The sequence below is a fragment of the Emys orbicularis genome, chromosome 10, assembly GCF_028017835.1.
Source record: "Emys orbicularis isolate rEmyOrb1 chromosome 10, rEmyOrb1.hap1, whole genome shotgun sequence".
Taxonomy (NCBI): Eukaryota; Metazoa; Chordata; order Testudines; family Emydidae; genus Emys; species Emys orbicularis.
This window is the reverse complement of record NC_088692.1, coordinates 32,099,753-32,124,211: the sequence shown is the minus strand read 5'-3', so window position 1 is coordinate 32,124,211 and position 24,459 is coordinate 32,099,753. Positions and strand designations below refer to the sequence as shown.

The 24,459-nt window shown below is 42.4% G+C and overlaps 1 protein-coding gene across 1 annotated transcript in view; it reads left to right on the top strand.

The window, feature by feature from the left end:
* KATNIP (katanin interacting protein) overlaps positions 1-24,459 on the top strand; it is a 201,618-nt gene that overhangs the window by 66,947 nt on the left and 110,212 nt on the right. The window contains exons 7-11 of the mRNA XM_065412567.1: positions 4,596-4,854; positions 10,530-10,679; positions 12,655-12,827; positions 19,012-19,124; positions 24,342-24,444. Coding sequence (XP_065268639.1) covers positions 4,596-4,854; positions 10,530-10,679; positions 12,655-12,827; positions 19,012-19,124; positions 24,342-24,444 — 798 coding nt within the window. The remainder of the gene's footprint in view (positions 1-4,595; positions 4,855-10,529; positions 10,680-12,654; positions 12,828-19,011; positions 19,125-24,341; positions 24,445-24,459) is intronic.

The window sequence follows — 24,459 nt, the reverse complement described above, 5'->3', positions numbered from 1 at the left end:
AAAATACTTTAATATTCAGGAGGTCAGAGAGAGAGTGACTGGATAACCTAGTGATTAGCACACTCCCCTGGCAGACCTGGGTTCCAGTCCCTGCTCCAGTGAATAGTTCAGTGTTTCATCCAAAGTCGAACCATTTCAACAAGCGAGTTTAAAAAAGACATCCCCCACCCCACCCCAGAATATCCCGTAGCCCAGTGGTTAAGAGATGCAATTAGGAGACCTACGTTCAAGTCCTTGGTCTGAATCAGGCAGAATGGGGACTTAACCTGGATCTCCTACATCCTGGGTAGTGCTCTAATGATTGCACTCTTGGGTATAAAGGAGGCGGCACCTCCTTTTCATTTTTTACTTGAGAAAGGGCAGTTCCGGTTTAGGTCCCTAACTCCAGGAGAGGATTCACAGTTGTGAATTCTGAGCAGACTCCAGCCCAGAGTTAGGCATCTGTAGCGGGTTGCCCCCTTTCAAGGCGCCACCTGATGTGCTGAGATATCACTGAGCCCACGTGTTCTGCCAACATGGGCCCCCTTTAACCTGTCTCGCTGAGCCAGGCTCTTAAACCTCCTCTAGCACACACACAGGCAGGGCCACACCCAGCTGCAGAAAGACACAGATACTGAGATCAGCTCTGGGAAGACACAGCTTAAGGGACTTGCCCCAGTACTCAGGGCCCACCTCCCTTAGAGTGCAGACCCAAAGGTATATTGTGCTGTATAGAAGAATCTGCACAGCGCATGCTCATAAAAATGCACCCTCTTCCTCAATGTGAAGAGAGATATGCACCCCCTCTTGCCCCCCCCAGTGAGAAATTGCACAAACTGGGTTTAATAATAAACAAATATATAAACTATAAAAGACAGATTTTAAGTGATTATAAGAGATAGCAAACAGAACAAAGCAGATTACTAAGCAAATAAAACAAAGCACACAAACTAAGCTTGATTCACTAAAGAAATTGGTTACAAAATGTAATTTCTCACCCTAAATGTTGAATTAGATAAGCTCAGAGTTCCAGTTATTTCTTCTTACAGACTGGATCCCTATCTCTCAGACTGGACTCACCCCTGCCTTTCCCTTCAGGTTAGTTCCTTTGTCCCTTCAGGTTCTTTCAGCAGTCCTTCTTCTTGGGTAGGCCATGGAGGACAGTCTGGAATGCCTTCCCTCCCAGTCTTAAATAGAATTTACATCAGGCAGGAAGCATTTTGTTTCCCAAACTTGACCTCCCCATCCGGTGAGTGGAAAATTACTAGAAGTCCAAGATAGTGTTTAATACCAGCTGGCAGGACTACCTGACCTAGTAGTGTCACAGCTACATCCCAGGACGACTCTCAGGAAGGAGAAAGATTAGTATCTTCACAGTCTTGTTGTTTCTTCCTAATGGGCCATCAGCCCCATCTGGCTTTTCACTGTTGTACCTGAAGGGCTAGTTGTGAGTGACACCCAAAGTAGCACATTTGAAATACAGATACATGGTCAATATTCCTAACTTCAGATACAGAAATGATACAGGCATACAGATTGGATAATCATATTCAGTAAATCATAACCTTTCCAATGATATCTTACATGAGCCATCTTGCATAAAGTATATCTCAGTTATGCCATATCCATATCATAAGCATATTTCCATAAAGAATACGGAGTGTAACATCACAGCATCCAACTCCCTTTCAGGGGCAGGGCTTAGGCCCCGCCCTTCTCCTTGGCATTTCCTACTGGCTAGCTTAGGTGGCTTCCTGCTCTACACTCTGGCTTCTGTGAATCCCGTTTTTTGGTGCCCAACTGTCTTCATGCATTGTATGAGGAGTCCAGGCATCCAGCTCGGGGTTGTGAATTCCACTGGGTGGCAGGGTGCTCAGCGCTGCTTTTGAATCTAGGGCCTAAGGCTAAGCATGCACAACTCCTGTGTGCTTCAGCTACAATTCTGAATGATCAGCACTTCAGAAAATCATTCCCTAGCTAGCTCAAGTTGATTTCCCAGTAAATGAGGAACACACAATTATCAGCCACCTCTGAATATGCTGATTTTAAGTAATTTATCCAAAATCCTATTAAAAAACTTTAGCAGAGCCAGGACTAGAACCCAGTTCTCCATGGACTTAGTCCAGCACCTTAACAAGAAAAACCATCTTTTGTCTTTCTCTATTCTCCTGCTTCCCCATTATGAACTTTTTGAGTAAATGAGCTTGGGTCCTACAGCCATCAATCTTGGTTACTATTCAGACCTGTCTTATTCACTGCCCCTCCTTTTGTATGTAATTTTCTAGATTTAAAAAAAAAAAATGAAAAAAAGGGAATTCTGTCATGTGTAACTTTAATAATATTCACCTGGGTTGTCAGTAGGATTTGAACCTAGGACATTCAGATCCCCACCATAGATACCGCAACTTGAGCTAAAGTTATTAGCAGTAGTAGGCTATTATTATCTGTGGACCAGCTACTGCTAGAGTCGGACGTGTATTGCACTGAAACAGTGAGTTACGCATGCAGGAGTAGCCCCATTCTATAAAAAAAGAGTCAAGCGGATACATTTGGCAGATTATTTCTGAGAGGAAATGTGGCTAAATTGAAGAAACTTAGGTTCTGTTCTGAGCTATGCCAGATGTGATCTTGTATAAACATTTCAAGGCATATTAAAACAAACAAAAAACCCTTGGCCATTGGCATATTTTATACAATCCCTGTTCCAGTGCTTATTGAGCTTTTATTCTGGGACATCCATTGAGTGGTTTTCTTCAACTGCCATGGGTACCAGGATGGATCCCCAACATGCCAACCTCTTCATGGGCCACCTCAAGGAAGAATTTCTGGATAAAGGCAACATGAAACCAACTATATGCCTGAAATACATCAATGATATTTTCATCCATTAAATGTCCCTGTTCTGTTCACTCTCTCTGAAACATCTGGCACTGGCTGCTGTCAGAAGACAGGATATTGGGCTAGATGGACCATTGGTCTGACCTCGTATGGCCATCCTTAGGTTCTTATCCTTTAGACAGACAACCTAAACACTGATTTCCACTACAATATCAACAACTACCATCCATCAAACTTTGTAGAACACTCCAACACCAGCATCAACTTCCTGTACAGCACAATCAGTGTCAACAATGGAACCCTACAGACAACTATATACAAGAAAGCAACAGATCACCACCCTTACTTCCACTGATCCAGCAACCACTCCAGAACACCAAGAAATATGTTATCTACAGCCAGGCACTTAGATACCACAGAATATGCTCTGAAGAGAAAGTCCAGAATGTGCACCTTAACACACTTAAAGCCACCTTCATTAAACAAGAACGCTTCACTAGAGAAGTAGATAGCCTCCCCAATAATTTATGGCTCTTGCAGAGAAGGGGAGGCAAAAAGATTAGGAGAATGGAAAGAAAAGAAGAGCCACCTCTCTGTATTTTAAAAAACAAGGAGAAACACACAATACTACAAAAATGCTACAGAATTAAAATAACTTTTGGCTGACTACCTGTAGCTCAGAGTCTTAATATGACAATAACAACGAGGAGTCCGGTGGCACCTTAAAGACTAACAGATTTATTTGGGCATAAGCTTTCGTGGGTAAAAAACCCACTTCTTCAGATGCAAATAAATCTGTTAGTCTTTAAGGTGCCACCGGACTCCTCGTTGTTTTTGTGGATACAGACTAACACAGCTACCCCTCTGAATATGACAATGACATTTCCATTTTTGTAAAAATAAAATAAATAAGAGTTCATTATGCCATACATCTCTCAGAAAGATACTAGTAATATATTAGAGAGACAAGGTGAGTAAGGTAATATCTTTTATTGAACCAATTTCTGTTGGTGAAAGAGACAAGCTTGCAACCTTACACAGAGCTCTTCTTCAGGTACTCAGAGTGTCACAGCTAAATACAAGGGTGGAACAGATAAGGAGTTAATATGTTTTGCAAGAGAGCATTCACCATGAAGGGGGAAGTTAATACCTCTATGGCCATAGGACAAAGGAGTATTAGTGAGTTACAGATTGTTGTAATGGGCCATAGTAATATATAGTAATATATTATAGTTCACAATATTATTGTAATAAACAGGTTTGTTTGTAATAGTGAAGGCTTCTAAAGGGGATTACTGCCAGATTGAAAGCCACAACTGTGAGAAATAAACATTAATCCCTCTGGAACACTGGCAACAGAGAGCTGAGTTAAGATTGTCTAGGTATGACCTTGCTGAGTAGGGCTGATTTGCCAAGGGAAAGTGTTTGTGAGCAGCTGTTGCTGTGTATATGGGAGAAGGTAAGGTGTGTAGCTGTATACTGTTTCCTGGCTTTTGTAGATTTAAATTTTGCATTGTTGTCCCTCAGCGACTTACGTTTTAATTAAAAAATTTTTTTTTTTTAAATTTAGTCTATTTACTCAGTTTCATAGCTTTCCCTGAAATACTATACTTCCATGCTCTTGCTTGCGAAGGCCCAAAATGTTTCCAGCTGTGTGTATTTATAAAAAGCATTTGTATTTTTTTCTTTTTGGGGGTGGGAGGAGCAGCAGTTTAATTGGTTTTATTTTGAAAGACATATGTGAGATTTTGCTGACAAATCTGTCTGGATTGTACCAGGAATTGAGAAGAAGTTTGGAACTCCGTGTAAGTCAGAAAAGGATGGAGAAGGACTGTTCTAGTGATGACTATGACTCTGTTGAAGAGGATGTGCTTTTGGAGCACTCTCAGGTGGAAGAGACAGTTGCAAGTTTTGGAAGCCTCCAGTTGCCCAGCAGTGAGTCATTACTGAAGGATGTTCCGAAGTATCAGGAGGCTGGAAGATGCTGTGACCTTGATGCTGGTGCTCTTGTGCTGGAATTTAAGCAGAATCTGACAAGTAAGTCTTTGTGTCCTGTACCAGTTCAGCTGCAGTGCTGCAGTAATAATTCTAGTTTTTATGCATAGAGTTTGTGGCTAAAAGGGAACCTTATGTCATCTAATCTGACCTCTTGTACAACACAGGCCATTATGTTTCACCCAGGTATCCCTGCATTTAGGCCAATAACTTGTGTTTGATTATAGCATATCTTCCAAAAAGGATTCCAGTCTTGATCTGAAGAATTCAAGAGATGGAGAATCTACCACTTCCCTTGGTAGTTTGTTCCAATGTTTAATCACCCTCGCTGTGAAATATTGGTGCCAATTTGTCTGGTTTCAGCTTCCAGCCATTGGTTTTTGTTCTGCCTTTCTTCACTAGATTAAAGAGCCCTTTAGTACCTGGTTTTTTCTCCCCATGTAATCAGGCCATCTCTCAATCTTCTTTTTGATAAACTGAACAGATTGAGTTCTTTACGTCTCTCACTGCAAGGCATTTTCTCCAGCCCTAGAATAATTTTTGTGGCTCTTTTCTGCACCCTTTCCAGTTTTTCAATATCCTGTTTAAATGTGGACACTAGAACTGTATGCAGTATTCCAGTGCTGGCCTCACTGATTGTAATGGGAGACTGTCTCCCTAGACCACGTCCCCTAGTCATCAGTGCACTGGCTAGTCATACCACCTAGTGGGTTCAAGTCCTGGTTTGGCAGTAGTGCCTGGTGGGTTCAAGTCTGAGGGTGGTAGTAGCACATAGTGGGTTCAAACCTGGGGGTTGGTTGTAGTGCCTAGTGGGTTTGAGCCTGGGGGTTGGAGGTAGGGGAACCCAGGTCCTCTCACTCCTCCAGGTTCCAACCCAGGGACCTGGGGCAGACAGTTCAGGTGTGCAACGTGGGCCAGGGTATCATCCAGCCTATTCCATGGGTTACTTCCTATTGCATCCCTGCCTCTCCAGAGGCACAGTGAAGGCTTGGCTAACAACCTGCAACATGTACCCCTAGAAGGGGGGCAGGAGGTTCCCTTCCCCACTCAGAAGCAGATTCTGTGCTGTCTCTTCTGCAGTGGTTTGCGGTTTTGAGTCTTTTCAGGGTGGTGTGGAGTTCCTTCTGGATTCCTGCATGAGCTACCAGTGGAGGTCTGCTCCCTTGCACTGACCGCCCTGACTGAGCCATGCTGTGCCTTGTAAGCTCCATCTCCATTGACAGCACATCCAGAAGGCTTTGCTGGGTAGAGCCTCCTGTGACCAGAGCTACTCCTTAACCCCCTCTTCCCCAATGTGGGGTTTGTACAGCCCATCACACCAACCCAGAGTGAAATCACCTCTCTACTTCCCTCTTTATCCATCCAAGGATCTTATTATCCTTTTTTGCCACAGCATCACACTGGGAGCTCATGTTTAGTTGCTTGTCCACTATGACCCCTACCTCCTTTTTACAGTCACTATTTTCCAGGATAGTCTCCCATTCTGTAAGTATAGCCTGCATTCCTTGTTCCTAGATGTATAACTTTGCATTTGGCTGTATTAAAACACATATTTTTTATCTAGGTTACCAAGTGATCCAGATCACTCTCTATGACTCCCCTATCCTCATTATTTACTGTTCCACCTATCTTTGTTTCATCTGCAAATTTGATTAGCCATGATTTTCCATTTGATTCTGGATCATTGATGTAAATGTTGAATAGCATTGGGCCTAGAACTGATCCCTGTGGAACACCGCTAGAAATACCCCATTCAATGATGATTACTTTTTGAGACCTGTCAGTTACACAGTTCTTCATCCATTTAATATGAGTGTTGTTGGTATTGGACATGGCTAATTTTTATGCAGAATAGCATGTGAAACCAATTCAAATGTCTTACAAAAGTCTAAGTCTATTATATCCTTCCTGTTACCTTTATCAACCAATCTTGTAATCTCATAAAAAAATGAAATGAGGTTTGTTTTATAAGATCTGTTTTCCATAAAACCATGTTGACTGGCATTAATTATATTCCTGTCCTTTAATTCTTTATTAATTGAATCCTATATCAGCTTTTCTATTAATTTGCACAGTAATTATGTCTTCTTTTATGGCCTCTGTTCATTCCCACTTGTGGCATATGGTGCCCCTGGCATCAAGCTGTGGAACTGCCTTTAAAAGCCATGTCTGTTTGTGGGGTGCACAAGTGGTCTCACACAAAGGGAATGTCATCTCCCTACACTATATAAAGGAGTGCACCCCCTGACTGCCTCAGTTCCTTTGCTGTTGCTGCAGAGAACTAACAGAACTCACCTCATGTCCTTGAATTGCTCCATTGTAGTCTAATTCTCTTCTTGTATATAGTTTAATTAAATTAGTTTTTAGTGTAGTGTAGTTTTTAGCACAGTATAAGTAGCTACCCTCTTTGGGTAATGGCAGGGGCCATGTTGGGTCCTGAGCCATGTAGGGCATTTAAGAAATGTGGGTCCTGCCCTGCAATAATTCCTGAGATGGACACTTATTTCAGATGTGTCTGTAGTGCTAATTTTGATTGAATGAATGGGATCAGAGAGTCAAAGGTGTTAACATGACCATATTGCTATTCCTCACTAAACAGTTAAACATGGGTCAGGGTTTCTAGAACAGAGACTGTAGCTTGCCTAGACCAGGGGTCGGCAACCTTTCAGAAGTGGTGTGCCGAGTCTTCATTTATTCACTCTAATTTAAGGTTTTGCGTGCCAGTAATACTTTTTAACGTTTTTAGAAGGTCTCTCTCTATAAGTCTATATTATATAACTAAATTATTGTTGTATGTAAAGTAAACAAGGTTTTTAAAATGTTTAAGAAGCTTCATTTAAAATTAAATTAAAATGCAGATCTTATCAGTTTAGTGCAGTGGTTCTTAACCTGGGGTGCACGCACCCCCTGGGGGTGCGAGATGCCCTTTCTGGGGGTGCGAGACATGCGAGATTTTTTTAGAAGGTAAATCATCGAAAACACAAATTAAGCACAGGCACATAAGTACAACTACTTTGTTTCATCAAACCTATGTATTTATTAACATCATACATGTTTTAACAATTGCTGTAATATACAAAGTTTTTAAGTTTTAAAGTTTTTAAGCTAATTGTAGTGTAATTTTTGATAAGGGCTGCAGAGCGCTGGGACCAGGCCAGGAGCAGAGCCCTGGGCTGGCTGCCGGTACCCCAAGCCGGCAGGAGGGCTGAGCAGGGACAGAGGCCCAGACCCCGGCTGGCAGGGGGCCAGCAGCGAGGTGAGCGGGGCTGGCGGCGGGTATCCCAGGCTGGCAGCAGGCTCAGCAGGGCCGATGGCTGGGACCCCGGCTGGCAAGGGGCCGGTGGCCGGAACCCCAGACTGGTAGCGGGCTGAGCGGCTCAGCCTGCTGCCGGTCTGCGGTTCCGGCCACCAGCTCCTGCCAGCCGGGGTCCCGGCTGCCGGCCCTGCTCAGCCGCAGCTGGCCGGGGGTTCCGTTCACTAAGGCCGTCAGCGGGCTGAGCGGGGCCGGCGGACAGAATCCCAGACCGACGCTGGGCTGAGCGACTCAGCCTGCTGCCGGTCTGGGGTTCCATCCGCCAGTTCCTGCCAGCCGGGGTCCTGGCCGCCGGCCCCACTCAGCCTGCTGCCAGCCGGGGTTCCGTTCACCCAGGCCGGCAGCGGGCTGAGTGGGGCCGGCGGCCGGGACCCTGGCTGGTAGCAGCATGCCAGTAAAAATCGGCTCACGTGCTGCCTTTGGCACGTGTGCCGCAGGTTGCCAACCCCTGGCCTAGACCATTAAATATCTTTATAACCTTTTTTTAAAGATATAGAATAAATGGGGGAAAACAGTTGAAGCATTTGAAATGTAAAGTGTTAAGTGAGGATTTAATTTTAACAATATTCCTTATTACCTTTCCCTTTAGCTGTCGAGAGTTTTTATAGGGAAAAACCCATCTGATGGTCTTTTAGGTGGTATTAAATATGGTAATTGTTCTTTCTGGGGACAAGAAAACTAGTTAGTTGAGGTGGGCTGGAGCTGTGGTTGTTGCTGAAGTCAGATTCTGCTTTCCCTAAGGCTAAATGAGGCAAACACCCACAAAAGAGAGAGAAAAGAACAGCAAAGGTAGAAAATGCAGCTTCGGTCTCTAGTGCTGACTCTCACTTGCAACCTTGCTGCTGGAGAAACACAGACACAGCATACGATCTGATCAGCCGTATTAAGACCTGGCAAACTAGTACCAGCATTGGGCTTTGTGTCTCCTGTGTGCCACTCAATGGATACAGCTTTTAAAAGGCAGTTCTGCAGCTCAATGCCAGGGTCACTATATATCCCACAAGTGGGAATGCATAGAGGCAGTTACTAGTAAGTGACGTCTCTTTTCTGTGAGTTGGGTCTTCAACTCTAAACCTCTGTCATCAATCATTTAAACTTTAAAAGTTTGAGGACAACATTTATTATCTGAATGCTTTCCATTTTTCAAAAGTTCTATTTTTTTTAAATGGTTACCAATAAGGACATAGATTCTTGGCTGCAACTTCTCTTTCACTATTGCCCTTGCAGGCGGGGTCACGTCTCTCTCTTGCCTTGTGCTTGAGGCTGAAATGTCATTTTGACTGCCGAGCAGTCTTGTTCTTCAAAAGCAGAAAGATCAATGGTCCTGAAAGATCCAAAGAAGAAACACAGGACTATCTTTGCTGCAATGTCCTTCTGCAGCCCCCCTTTGTGGGCCCAGAAGCTGCCATGAGTAGAGATGGGGGGAGAGAAAGGTGAAGGGGAGGTCACTGTCTCTCATTCTTATAACCCTCCCCCCTCTTTAAGGATTACCCCCAGCTGGGGAGCAGGCGACAAGCAGTCTCTTGTAGATGTGAGGTTTGAACCATCCCTGTGATGAAATGTAAATTTTTTATTCACATCTTCCTCCTGATGGAGAATGGCCACTTAAGCAGGTGATAGTCTTTTAACATCTGGCTGGGTGTTGGCCTGACTTTTATTCCTGAGAAACTGGTTTGGACCTACTTTTCTTAACATTGGAGCATGTTATAACAATGTTATACAGTAGAATCTTGTAACTTTACATACAATACTGATACACATATTTTACCAGGACAATAATGTTCAGCATATTATGCGCTTTCAAATGATAGCTCACAAGGCATACTTTGTACAAAATTTATCATAGTCTTGTAAAAGTGGTGAACATAATAGTATAGATCATCACATCTTCCCTTGTAATCCAAAATTTGTGTCTAAATCCTAATCTACATTTAACAAGTTTTATTGGCCTAACTATCTTGGCAAGGTATATGTTTTATTTACAGATGTATTATGCTGGTAAAAGCCCTAGTGTAGATACAGTTATACAGGTATTAGGCGCTTCGTACTGGTATAGCTTATTTAGCTTCATTGTACTTGAATAAGCTATATGTAAGCACTTCTATAACAGTATAACTACATCTACACTAGGGGAAGGGTGTGTGTGTGTGTACTGCTTTAACTTTGCCAGCATAGTTAAAGCAGCAAAACTCTTGTTTGTAGACAAGGCCTAATAAGTCTTCACTGAGTTGCTGCTCCTAAATCCAGTTGAATTTCACTTGACTAATGTGTTTAGTGTGCAGGAGCTGGGTGATGGTGGTAGCCTGTGATATACAGGAAGTCAGGCTGGATGATCTGGTGGTCCCTTCTAGCCTTAAACTCTGTGACTCTAGTTCTCATACTCTTCTCACTTGTTTTTCTGCAGATGTGAAACAGGAACGAATTCTGTCTGCAAAGAGGAAAGATGCTGCTGAAACCTACATTCCAATCAGACCTATGAAGGTCAGAAGTAAAATGGCTCGGCCACTTTCTGCTGGACCCCTGCACCAGGAGGGACATGAAAGAACCTGTTCTAGTAAGACAGATGAGAAAATGTAAAGTATACAGTGTGAGCTTCCATTCTCCTTCCCCTGCCCTGGCTCAGATGTTGTCCCTTCTGCACACTTCTATCTTCACTCTCCTGGGCTGTTGCCCATTTTTATGCTTCCTCTCATCTCAAAATTCCATTGACTTCAGTGGGAACAGGAGCAAGCCCATGGCTATATATGCCATCTCTCTGCCTCCTCATTCTTCTTTCCCTGCCCCCACAGAATGAAGACTTCTTCCCCTCCTTTTCCATCCTCCCTATTGCTCTATACTTGCCCCCTTTTCTTTACACAGACATATTCCCTATGGTGAAAGGGTGCTGACAGGAAGGCAGCCTCTGCATGTCAACTACTGGATCTTCAGAGGAACTGTCAAAAGATGGTAGCTCTCTGTAATCCAGCCACTCCCCTTAGGCAAGTTCACCATCAGTTACAAAAAGATGTTTTTTGGGGGGTGTGGAGGATATCTGACATAAACCCAGTTATTCAAATGAATGGAAGAGGGTCAGATGGACTTTTTACTGTAATAAAACTTCTCAAGCTAAGCACAGCTGCTTCCAAATGAATCCCGAGAGCCAGTAAAGTTAACAGTACTGAAAAACCCAAACACTGACTCCTTAATTAATGCAAAACCTAAACAAAACCAAGAAATTATATTCCTTCTTAAATAAAAGAGAAACTCAAACTCCACCTGTCACCTGGATGCCAGCACCAGCTAATGTTTGTAGCAATACCTGCTGGATCAGATCCTTGCGTTGACCAGTTTTTGAAAGATGTGTGTTGCACTTCCTTCAAACACTTTTAAAACAGGGTATTATATGCATATAGTAATTGTGTGTGAGCAAGACAACCAAGGGACGGTTTGGAGAAAAACAACAGCAGCTTGAGTTAACAGTGGTCATCTTGGGAAGACCTCTGGGGAGCCCAACACAAAAAGAGCAACCATCCAGCATGTGTGCTGCATCTTTCACAGTACCATAGATACCCAGGCCACAGGCATAGTCAGTCTTGAGCAGCGAACAATGCCACATCTAAACTTGTTAATCTGTCTCCAGAGGTGGTGTGGGAAGCCCAAAGCCAAGGAGTGGCTGGTAGTGGCAGTGGGAGTTCCTGGTAGTAGCAGAGGCTCTCTCCCATCCTGTCCACCACAGTAAGCTGATGATGTTATCATCTTAATGGAAAGTATGCAGCACTGTCCAGATAGGATTTCTGCTATGTAATTGGTGATGCAGTGCATCCCATATATCCCTGAACAGTGGCAAGTGTGTCATTTTCTGTAGCTTGGGGGGCAGTTTATTGGTGCATTCTGACACCAGATGTTAGGTGGAGGAATATTAGCTAGGACTGGTAACCATACAAGTTTTGCTGGCTTCAATGTCCCTGTTATCATTCTTATAGTATGATTAAGCTGTGTTTTAAAAACAGTAGGCCTGAAAGCTGTCGGGGCTTTTTGAGGGTTGTGGAGGAAGGGTTGTGTTTGGTTGTTTTGCCTTTGGCTATGTCTACATTATGTACTAGGGGTGTGATTCCCCTGCTCATGTACACATACTCATGCTAGCTCTTATTGGGCTAACACAAGTATAAATAGCAGTGTAGTTGTGGTAGCATGGGTAGCGGCAGCATGAGCATGGGTGAGCTGTGCTGAGTACAAACCTGCTGGAAACCAGTGGGTATGTATTCGGCACAGCTCAGCCGGGCCCATGCTATTGCAGCCACACTGCTATCTATACTTTCTTGTGATGTCATTTGTTCACTAGTTGTCTAAGGTAGAGAAGACCTGGAACTCTAATGTTAAAACAAACATTAGCATCACATATATGCTGTGCCTTACTTGGGCCGGGTTGCAAGCTGCCAGTTCAGCCCTTTGTTAATAACTAGACCAGATATTTAATGCATGGGCTTTTACAGTGTTTTATACATGTATGAGATAATCAATAGACATTTCTTGCTACTTTTCAATGTCAGGACCAGTAAGTCGACCAGAAAAGCCACTGTCAGCAACTCGAAGGAATGTTTGTGAGAAGAAGGATCCTGAGCAATCTGCTTCTGCTGTCATTAAAGCTATGCAAGTTGAAAATGAGATCTTGCAAAGAGAGATGCTTTGCGGAAGGCTGGAGACTTCTACCAGCCATCAAATGGTATGCCAAAGTACTGAGCTCGGACAAGAGAGATCCAAGGTGTTCAGTAGCAAAAATTATTTCCTTTCCCTAAACATGAATAGGAATCTTATATAGTTTAATGCAGTGATACTCAGACCTCAGTGGTTCAGGAGCCAAACTGGCGATCAACATTACCCCAAAAAGCCGCAGTAGTATGAATTCAGTTAATTATATATATAATGCTCACAGCAAAATGACTGACCAAGTATTATTATTTTATCAACTACAGTTGGTTAACATAGTAAAAGCATCCTGATTGGTTAATAATTAAATAACACAGTGTTTTAATATCATGTGCTGCAAAGAGCCACATTAGACACATTAAAGAGCCGCTTGCAGCCCACGAGCCTCAGTCTGAGTATCACTGGTTTAAAGCCTTACAAGGGTGGATGGTGGGGTGAATCTTAACACTACATGAAATGAAATAGTGTGGTCACCCCATATGCACTTTCTGGGGATATTACCTTACAGCTCTTTCTTGAGTTCAGAGAAGATCAGAAAACATGTGTTAACCATTTATGTGACTCTTCTTCTTTGAGGTAGAAAGGATCCTTCTGGTTCTGCCATTCCCTCCCTCAAAGTTACAATTAGTTAACACCCAAACAATTTGAAAAGCAGTCACATGACTTTCATTGCACACATTCACCAAGCACTTAGGGCCTGATCCTAGTTTCACTGAAGTTAATGGGAGCTTTTCATTGGCTTCAGAATTGGATCAGACCCTTATTGGCTGGAATTTAAGACTGGGTCTGTTGGTGTTACAGAATCTCTTTCCAGGTTATGGGCTGCCAAATTCTGCAATCTCCTTTTTATTTTTTGTGATGTCTGTTGTTTTGTGATTAAGAGAGAGAGAGTAGTTCCCTCTGCATATTCACAAATAACATGAACTTGCTATGTTTTATGAAAGTAAGGTAATACTTAAAATAGGCATTGTCTTGGGACACAGAGTGGGATTTTCAAAAGCCCCAGTCTCAGTGTTGGCCTAACTCTACTCTCAGGGAAGTAATTTACTTCCAGTTACTACTAACACTGAAGGCTTTGAAAATCCCACCTTCAACATGTAAATGTGCTACAGGGCAGAATTAAGGAGCTAAAAAGAAAATAAACAAAAGATGGCATTTTATTTCCCAGGACTTTTAAATTCTACTGGCTTCAATTGCATGTGTAAATTCCATAGCCCAACTCCTTACCTCAGATTCTGTGCACCTTCCAAAGCCTACAGGAGCCTCTCTCTATCTCTCTTACAAGATTCAGAGGGTCCTTTCCCTCAGCTTCAGCTGTTCCTAATTATTCACCCCATATTTGACCCACAGACTTTTCACTGCACAGCTAGGTTACCCATTTTTTACATATATCTCACATTCTCAATGACAAGAACATGAGAAAAATCTAGTGCAGGTCTGGTATGTCATTTAGCAGAGAAATAGTTCTCCTGGAGGAGCAGTGCATGGCCTTGTTCCAGATGAAATAGGATTTGGTTTAACCAAGTTACAAGCCTTGAAGTCCAGGGGATATAGGTTCAGGCCTCCTCCTCCTGCTACTTTGGCCCCAGCTCCAGGCCCTTCAAGACATGTGGGAAGTGCCAAACAATCATTTTGATGGGCCTGTTGAGGATGCAAACAGTCTCCATCTCTCCAGACCCAAATTCCCCTACTTTTGAAAATGGTCTCTCACACTTCCTCAGTGCTTGGTACCAAGTTACTTCAGACCAGTAGGTCTTGAGCACTGTGGAAGTGGGTTATACCCTCCAATTTGTTTCTACCCCTCCCTGCCACCCTCCTTCCCCATCCCTCTTCAGGGACTACTCTCACAAGAAGATCCTCCTCCAGGAGGTACAATCTCTCCTTTGCTCTGGGGCCACAGAGGAGGTTCAACACTGTCTCAGATGGTAGGGGTTTTAGTCCCTCTATATCTTAATCCCAAAAGTGAAGAGGGGTCTCAGACCAATCTTAGACTTGTGTCAACTCAACAAATTCTTAAAAAATGAAGTTTTGCATTGTCACCCTAGCTTCTATTATCCCCTCCCTGGATCCTGGAAACTAGTGTGCCACCCTTAACTTAACAGATGTCTGCTTCCATGTGGCAATCAATGAAGCTCACAGGATGTACCTCAGATTTTTGGTAAATCAAAATGATTACCAGTTCATTGTGCTACCATTTGGCCTGTCAGCAGCTCTCAGGGTCTTTACAAAAGTTATGGCAGTAGTATCTGCATTCCTCAGAATATCTGGAGTACAACTCTGGATGACAGGCTTGTCAAGGACTGATCCAGACTGCAGGTACAGTGCAGTGTATCCCTGAGCCAGTCGACAATCAATGCTTTGGGACTGCTAGTCAACACAGAGAAGACTCTCATGTCCTTAGTCCAGCGGATAGAGTTTATAGGGGCTGTAACGGACTCAACTCAGGCCAGAGCTTTTCTTCCAGACTCAAAGGTTCAAGCAATTCTCAATCAGTTGTTATAGATATGAAAGCTCACCTGGTCACAACAGCACAAAAGTGTTTGAGGCTTCTGAGGCGCATGGGTTCCTGCACTTACCTGGTTCAGTATGCCAGACTGCACCTCAGAGTTCAACAGGGTTGGCTGGCATCAGTCTACTTTCTGAGCTATCATCATCTAGATTCAATGGTGATGGTACCCTCTCATGTCCTCCCTTCCCTACATTTGTGAACAAGTCTAGCCAATCTATATGTAGACGTTCCCTTTGCCTGCACACAGTCGACATGCACATTAGCTCTGGCTGTTAAGTTCAGTTGCTAGTTTGATCAAAGTACATCTGGCAACTATTTCACTGTTCCATCCTGAAGTGGATTTTTCTCTAATGACCTATCCATAAGTTTTTGAATGGCCTAGTCAAATTGTATCTTCAGGTGCAAGACTCCTGCTCCCCCGTGGGATCTAAACTTAGTGTTATCAAGACTTATGAATCCCCTGTTTGAGTTTTTGGCTACTTGCACTCTACTGCATCTGTCAATAAAGAGAATTTTTGGTGGCCATCACCTCAGCCAGGATGGTAGGAGAGCTGCCTGCCTTAATGTCTGGGCCTCCCTATGTGATATCCTTTAGGGACAAGGTTTATCTGTATTCTCAACCCAGGTTCGTCCCAAAGGTGGTGTCATCTTTCCATATGAACCAGCCAATTTATTTGCCTGCATTATATCTGAAGCTGCATTCAAGCAGGGAAGAGGAGTGTTTCCATACCCTGCATATCAGAAGAGCTCTGGCATTCTAACTGCACAGAACCAGGCACTTCCCTAAGTCTTCCCAACTGTTAGTAGAGGTGGTAGACAGAACAAAAGGACAATCAGTCTCCACCCAAAGAATTTCTTCTTGGATAGCCTCCTGTATATGCATGTGATATGACATGGCTAATGTCACCTTTGCAAGCAGAGTCACAGCTCATTCACTGAGATCACAATCTGCCTCAGTGGCTTTTGTGGCACATGTTCCAATTGTGGACATTTGTAGAGCGGCAACCTGGTCCTCAGTCCACATGTTTGCCTCCCATTATGCTGTGGCTCAAGGCTCTGGAGACAATGCTAGAGTTGGATGAGTTGTTGTCCAATCCCACCTCTTGTTTTCACAGCTTGAGAGTCACCAAGAGTGGAATGTGCATGTGCAATCACTTGAAGAAGAAAAGCTAACCCGTTCAATAACTGTTATTCTTTGAAATGTGTCACGTGTCCATTCCACGACCCTCCCTCCTGCCCCTCTACATTGGAATTTTAGCAAGAAGGAACTGAGGGGAGTTAGGGGTGGCTCTGCCCTTTATATGTCCACACAGTGGTGCATGGCAGCAGAGGGCACTTGAGCCTCCCAATGGATACCGCTGAGGGGAAAAATTTCTGATGTCTCTGCGGTGGGCACACAGACACTGAGAATGGAATGGACATGCACAACATATCTCAAACAAGAACAGTTATTGAGCAGGTTAGTAACTGTTTTTTCCAGGACCTGATGAAACACATGGTGGAAACCTCAGGCATACCCCTGGAAGTGGTCCAAGAGAAGCAGCACAAAGAAATTCTTCATATTTCCACCATAGGGAGACTTATCATGGCCATTAATGAAAGTTTACTGGAGCCCTCAAGAACCATCTGTGTACACCTCCATCCATCCCTTTGTGAGTCTGTGACCAGTGATGAATAAAGTGTGACAGCCTTCCTAAGCCAGTATGTTGCTTAATTTTAACAATAGGAGCAGCATTTAGAGAAAAAGGATTTTAAAACAGTCAACATGCATGTCTTTCTTACCTAAAGCCCTATCATTCTGTGAAGGTGTCCTTAGCAGGCCTCGCTTCTTCAGATACCCCAGTAGGTGTCTGTGTTAGTTTGAACAGCTCTCCCAACAATTACCTCCCCATGGAAAGAGAACCTCATTTTATCCCATTAGAGTTCCTTTGGGCTTGCCAGTTGACAGGCTTTTGGCTCTGCTTGTCCAAACCAATTCAGCAGGCTCCGCAGGAGATTGAGGCAGGCTCCTCAGAGCCAATGGCTCACCCATTGTCCTACAATAACCCTCTAATGTTCACTATAGGGTAGCTTATCTTGAGCTGTTGTTTCCTTCCTGTTTATTTTCTTACAGATTACTATTAAATTAAACCAATATATTCACACAGTAAACTTCTCAATAACCAGGTCAACATATAGTAGTTATAAATAATTACAGAGAAGCTCACCATCTGTCACACTAGTAATTGTTCTCTGAAAGCTGTGTGATGTGATAGATCAAAGCTCACTCTTCCTTCAGCATTTAAAGGTTATGTAATCTTTTGTACTTTGTACAATTGTGATAAACATGGGAATATTCTTATGAAGAACCGGGGAGATATCTGCATTTTTTTATGAATGTTCTGTGTACCTCAGTGCTTGATATCGTCCTGTAGGACTGCATGAAGTTGAATCAAAGAAAGCTGTTAGGGGAAAACAAGCAGGAAATGAATGACAGACACAAGGTTCCTCCAAAGAGAATGCCAACTGTGCTTAAGAAAATAATGTGGGAACTATTAATTGGAAAATGCTGTTTCCAGCCACGCTAGCAGATTTATTTTTCCCCAGCCTGAGCCTAGAATCAAAGGAACATTAAACCATTAAAGACTTCTTCCTACAGAGGAAGGCAGGGGTGTGTGGGCATCAGCTGCCTGGGGGAAACACTGTAGGAGAGACAGGGAGAGAGAGGCAGAAAATGCTGCACGGCCTGGCTGTCTCTTGCAACCCAGAAGTAGGGGGCCTGGACTGAGTGGAACTTATGGGAAACTTTCAGGGAAAGGGTAAGAGTTAGGTAAGACCCAGGCAAATAGACCTTTTGTTGTTTTATCCCTTTCTGCTGGCTATCTACATTTGGGTGTATAAACAATATGTTTGTTTTGAAGAAGTCAGTTTTGAGTCACTTTAATTAACCATGGTTCACAAGTCTCCCAAGAGAAGTTTTCTTGCAGGTTCAGTTGGGACTGTCATGTTATCATGGTTGGGAAATAAGGGGGACTGCAATCCACAGATTCAATGCAAGAGTGGTTGAGCCTTGGAGTTCCACCCTTGACAGAGGTGAATGAAGCCAAGTCTGTCACCTGAAGGGTGCACTCAAGTGGGCTTTTAAAGGGATCTAAAAAGCAGTTTTTATAATCTAATGTGAAAGGAGCAGGTGGTTTTAGCACCAGGCCCCACCAGTGACTTTAGGCCTTGGAATGTGAGGAGTTTCTGCCCTGTTCACATGCAGGATCCTGAGACAAGGGCAGTGCTCTTTCTTTCAAAGTATTATCAGCAGAGGACTGCCATTGCAGGATGTAATTTCTTATTTTCATGAAAGCACATTGGAGTAGTGCAAGCTGAAAGTGGGAAGGAAATTGCATTTTTGCTCTTTGATATATGCTTTAAATCTCATATTAATAAATTATTTTAAAGAGTGGTAGGTAATCCTTTTACATTATTTTCACCTGCCTATAGTATTACATGTAAAGGACCAGATTCTAATCTCAGCTATACCAGTGTAAATCCACATTAATTCCATTAAATTCAATGGAAACAGGATGGATTTACATTAGTTTAGCTAAGATCAGAATTTGGCTATACTCTCATTCATTTCAGAGACACAAACCACAACTCATATTGTTTTGTGTGTGTAGGGAATAGTGTACATAAAATTTGTTAATCTTTTCTTACATAGCTGCCTTCTGTTTCAACTTCATCTGTTTCTGCAACAACTGAGCCTTCAGAAAAACAACAGGAAACAACTGTAGTCACAGAAGCTATTGAAAGAATTGGCCATTTGGGAAGCAGGTAGCTATATTAGTTTATTTAAGAATGATTTCCTTAAGGTACTGGATTTTTGATATCATATACTGTAGTTGTCTGGTTTCATCCTTTCTTGTGATTATTTCTAGAAGCATGTAATTTCTGCTCTGTGTAATGGGATAAATCTTACCACAAAATATTTTTCTAGATGTTCCTTCCTGTGTCCCATATTTTGTCTCTGCCCTGTAAAAGGCAGGATGACCAGCATCTTGGTTATGTACAGGGGAGAGGCTGAAAATATTGGTTTTCTTAAAAGTTCAACAGACTTTTCTGCTATAGTTCAGGTGAGAGTGGGTGTGTGATGGGGTTTATCAACCCTGCACCAACGAGGCAAGGGGTAAGGAGCCACTCTGGACACAGAAGCCTTGCCTTTGCTAGGCATGTTTCCAGTGGTGGGAGCATTCAAAGAGGAAGTAGTTCAGCAGTGGAGGAGATTCCAGAGACAGACCAGAGAAGAGCACAGGAAGGCCCGATTTTGCAAAACAGTTCATCCTCCAAATGGATTCCCCCAAGATGGGCCTCAGGGCCATATTGTCCGAGGAGGTGGCTGGCAAAGAACATCCAGTACTGTATGTAAGCAGGAAGCTGTTCCCCTGGGAAACCAAATACTTGACAATTGAGAAGGAGGTGCAAGCAGAATAAAGTTCAGACCAGTAATATATATATATTTGGTGCTACAATAAGTGCAAAGTCACAAAGCTGAAAACAGTTATGAGCTAAATCAGCTGGGAGGAAGAATTTAACAAAGAAAAATGTGACTGATAATTGGGAATCATTTAAGAACACCTTACTAGATGCCCAAACAGCCACAAAGAAGGCTGTGCTGGTTAACAAAACAACCTGGTTTAGAGGAGACGTGAAGGCAGCTATTATTATATCCTTACTGAATATTTTATAGTATTTTATATTCAGTAAGTATATTATTATATATTTACAGAATATTTTATATATCTATCTATAGATATCTTTATATAAATATAGATATATCGTGTGGCAAGACACCTCTTTTCTCTTGCTAGCCTTAGCGCTTCCCCCTCAGGCGATGGTGGGCCTGGGGTAATCAGTCCCACTCAGGCAGGGTTTGCCTTCCCCCTTCTGTGCTCCCTTGGTTGTATTTTCAGGGTAGGCCTGAGGGTCGGCCTAAGGGTGATCCTCCACCAAAGAAACAGTCTCATAAACAAAAACCCAGAGGGGTACCTTTTGCTGCCTCGCTGGGGCAAGGTGTCATCCTGTTGGTTGCCCTGAGGTGTCAGTCCTTCCTGAAGCAGGCACTCAGTTTTGGCTGTCTCCTCTATGGGAAGGAACACAGCCTCTCGCCCTGGAGCAGTTTATTTCCCTGTTGCCACTAGCCTGGCAGCAGCTTGTCTTTCTTTCTCTCTCTCTCCCTCTCCCCCTTGTTCTCCCCAGAGGAGGGGTTTTTAAAGGCCTCAGGCAGCCCTTAATTGGATTCCGGTGTCCATAATTGACCTGAGGTAACCACTTTTCAGCTTGTAGGAAAAAGAGCCTTTAACATTCTAGGGCTAATATATCAGCCTTCCAGGACCCTCTTGCAGCCGTCTGGCCTGACTTTGTCACAACAGATTATCTATCTATCTATCTATCTATCTATCTATCTATCTATCTATCTATCTATCTATCTATCTATTTAAAACAAATGCAATAAGGGGGAAGCCGAAAGAAAGGAATATGAATCAGAAGTTAGGAATTGTAGAAAATTGATAAGGGAAGTCAAAGGACTCAAGGAGAACTCTATGGCCAGCAAAGTTAGACAATAAAAAGGAATTTTTTCAATATATCAGGAACAAAAAGAATCCTGAAAATTGTATTAGTCCACTACTTGATGAAAATGATAGAATTATCAATAATGCAGAAAAGGCAGAAGTGTTCTATAAATATTTCTGTTCTGTATTGGGGAAACATTAGATGACATAGTCCCATCATATGGTGATGATAACACTCTTTCCATTCCACTAATGTCTCTAGAGGTTGTTACACAGAAGCTACTAAAGTTAGACCTTTTTAAATCAGCAGGTCCAGGTAACCTGCATTCAAGAGTTTTAAAACAGCTGCCTGAGGAGCTCGCTGAACCATTTATGTTGATTTTCAATAAGTCTTGGAGCACTGGGAAGTTTCAGAAGACTAGAAGACAGCTATTGTTGTGCCAATTTTTAAAAAAAAGTCAACGGGATGACAGGGATAATTATACACCTGTCAATCTTAAATCGATCCTGAGTAATGGAGCAGCTGATATGGGACTCCCATTAATAAACAATTAAAGGAGAGTAATGTAATTAATGCCAATCAACATGGATTTATGGAAAACAGATCCTTTCTAACTTGATATCTTTTTTTGATGAGTTTAGAAGTTTAGTTGATACAGGTAATAGTGTTGATGTAATAGACTTTTGTAAGGTGTTTGACTTTGTACTGCACAACATTTTGATTAAAAATCTAGAATGATATAAAATTAAAATGGCACACATTAAATGGATGAAAAACTGGCTAACTGATAGGTCTCAAAATGTAATTGTAAATGGGGAATCATCATAAAGTGGGTCTGTTTCCAGTGGGGTCTCATAGGAATCAGTTTCTGTCTCTATGCTAGTCAACATTTATATCAATGCTCTGGAAGGAAACATAAAATCATCACTGATAAAGTTTGTAGATGACACAAGAATTGGAAAAGAGGTAAATAATGAAGAGGACAGGTCACAGATACAGAACAATCTGGATTGCTTGATAAACTGGGCACAAACAAACAATATGCATTTAATACAGCTAAATGTAAATGTGTACTGTGATGGGTTCGGTCACAGAGACCCCCTTTGGACTGTCACCTGATGTGCTGAAACTACCTCTGAGCCCGTTTTCTTTGCCAGCTTGGGACTCCAGAACCCCGTCTTGTTGAGCCAGACACGCTAGCCTGCTGCAACACAGACCCAGGGTCTGAACCACGCCCCCAAAGCTGCAGACTTAACTGAAAACAGCTCAGGAAGTACTCCTGTCTCCAGCACCCAGACACTCAGCTCCCAATGGGATCCAAACCCCAAATAAATCTATTTTACTCTGTATAAAGCTTATACAGAGTAAACTCATAAATTGTCCGCCCTCTATAACACTGATAGAGAGATATGCACAGCTGTTTGCTCCTTCAAGTATTAATCACTCACTCTGGGTTAATTAATAAACAAAAATGATATTATTAAGTATAACAAGTAGGATTTAAGTGGTTTCAAGTAATAACAGACAGAACAAAGTAAGATACCAAGCAAAATAAAACAAAACACGCAAGTCTAAGCCTAATACATTAAGAAACTGAATACAGGTAAATCTCACCCGCAGAGATGTTCCAGTAATCTTCTTTCACAGACTAGACTCCTTCCTAGTCTGGGCCCAATCCTTTCCCCTGGTACAGTCCTTGTTAGTTCCCGCTGAGGTGGTAACTAGGGAATTTCTCATGACTGGCACTCCCCTTTGTTCTGTTCCACCCCCTTTTATAGCTTTGGCCTAAGGCGGGAATCTTTTGTCTCTCTGGGTCCCCACCCCCCTTCTAAATGGAAAAGCACCAGGTTTAAGATGGATTCCAGTTCAGGTGATCACATGTCACTGTAAGACCTGCTTCTTCATTACCTAATAGCTGGAAGACAGGTACACAGGAAGGCTTGCAGGTAAACAAACCCATTCACAGTTCATTGGTGCTGAAGCACCCTTAATGGCTTTCACTTAACATGTTTACATCAGTAATACAAGTTTATACCTTATTCTCCTAACTCCAGACATAGAAATAATACATGCAAACAAATAGGATGAACACACTCAGTAGATCATAAGCTTTGTAATGATACCTTACAAGAGACCTTTTGCATAAAGCATATTCCAGTTACATTATATTCACACTCATTAGCATATTTCCATAAAACATATGGAGTGCAACATCACATGTACATCTAGGAACAAAGAACATAGGACATACTTACAGGATGGGGGACTCTATCCTAGGAAGCAGTGACTCTGAAAAAGATTTGGGGGTCATGATGGATAATCATCCGAACATGAACTCCCTGTGCGATATTATGGCCAAAACAGCCAATGCGATTCTCAGATGCATAAATAGGGGAATCTCGAGCAGGAGTAGAGAAGTTATTTTATCTCTATTGGTGCAACCACTGCTGGAATACTTTGTCCAGTTCTGGTGCTCATAATTCACAAAGTATGTTGATAAATTGGAGAGAGTTCAGAGAAGAGCCCTGAGAATGATTAAAGGGTAGGAAAATATGCCTTATAGTGATAGACTCAAGGAGCTCAATCTGTTTAGTTTATCAAAGAGAAGGTTAAGGGGTGACTTGATTACATTATATAAGTACCTACACAGGGAAAAATATTTGAATAGTGGGCTCTTCAATCTAGCAGAGTAAGGTATAACATGAAGTTGAAGCTAGACAAATTCAAATTGGAAATAAGGCTTGTTATACAGGAGGTCAGACTAGATGGTCACAGTGGTCCCTTTTGTCCTTGGAATCTATGAATCTATAGCACAGGCCAGAGAACTTCCCTGAAATAATTCCTAGAGAATATCTTTTAGAAAGCATCCAATCTTTTTTTAAAAAATTGTCAGTGATGGAGAATCCCCCACAGCCCTTGTTCAGTTGTTCCAATGGTTAATTACTCTCACTGTTAAAAATGTACACTTATTTCCACTCTGAATTTGTCTAGATTCAACTTCCAGCCATTAGATTGTGTTATACCTTTCTCTGCAAGATTGAAGACCCCACTATTAAATATTTGTTCCCCATATAGGTACTTACATGTAGGTTAAAGAGCCCTCTGGTATCAAATATCTTCCCATGTGTAGGTACTTATAAACTGTGATTAAATTCCCCTTCTGTGAATAAGCCCTTAAGAAAAATCCTTTATCTAAAAATAGCACATCTTACAAAGCAAGTATGTGGGAAACAAAGAAAAATGCTGCTGCTGTCGATACGGGGGCAGAAATAAAGCAATGTTTGCATTGCTTTTTAAGTACATCTTTGTCTGAATTTCATGGGCTTCTAATAGGGTTTTTTAAAATAATTGTAATGTCCTGCATGAGTTAGGTGGGGTTTTTTTCATTCTGAGTTTTCTTCACCTTTACTCTAACTCAGTATTTTTTTTCCAAGTAAAAGATTTAGAAACAAAATTCCTAAAAGTTTAACTATGTTTCAGGCAACAGAAGAAACTTTTGAAACTCCTGCAGGAAATTGAGAGCTGTTCTACCTGCCACAGTCACAAAGTCCTACCTACTGAGGAACTGGAGCCAGATTCTGTGGTGAGAAATAAGGCT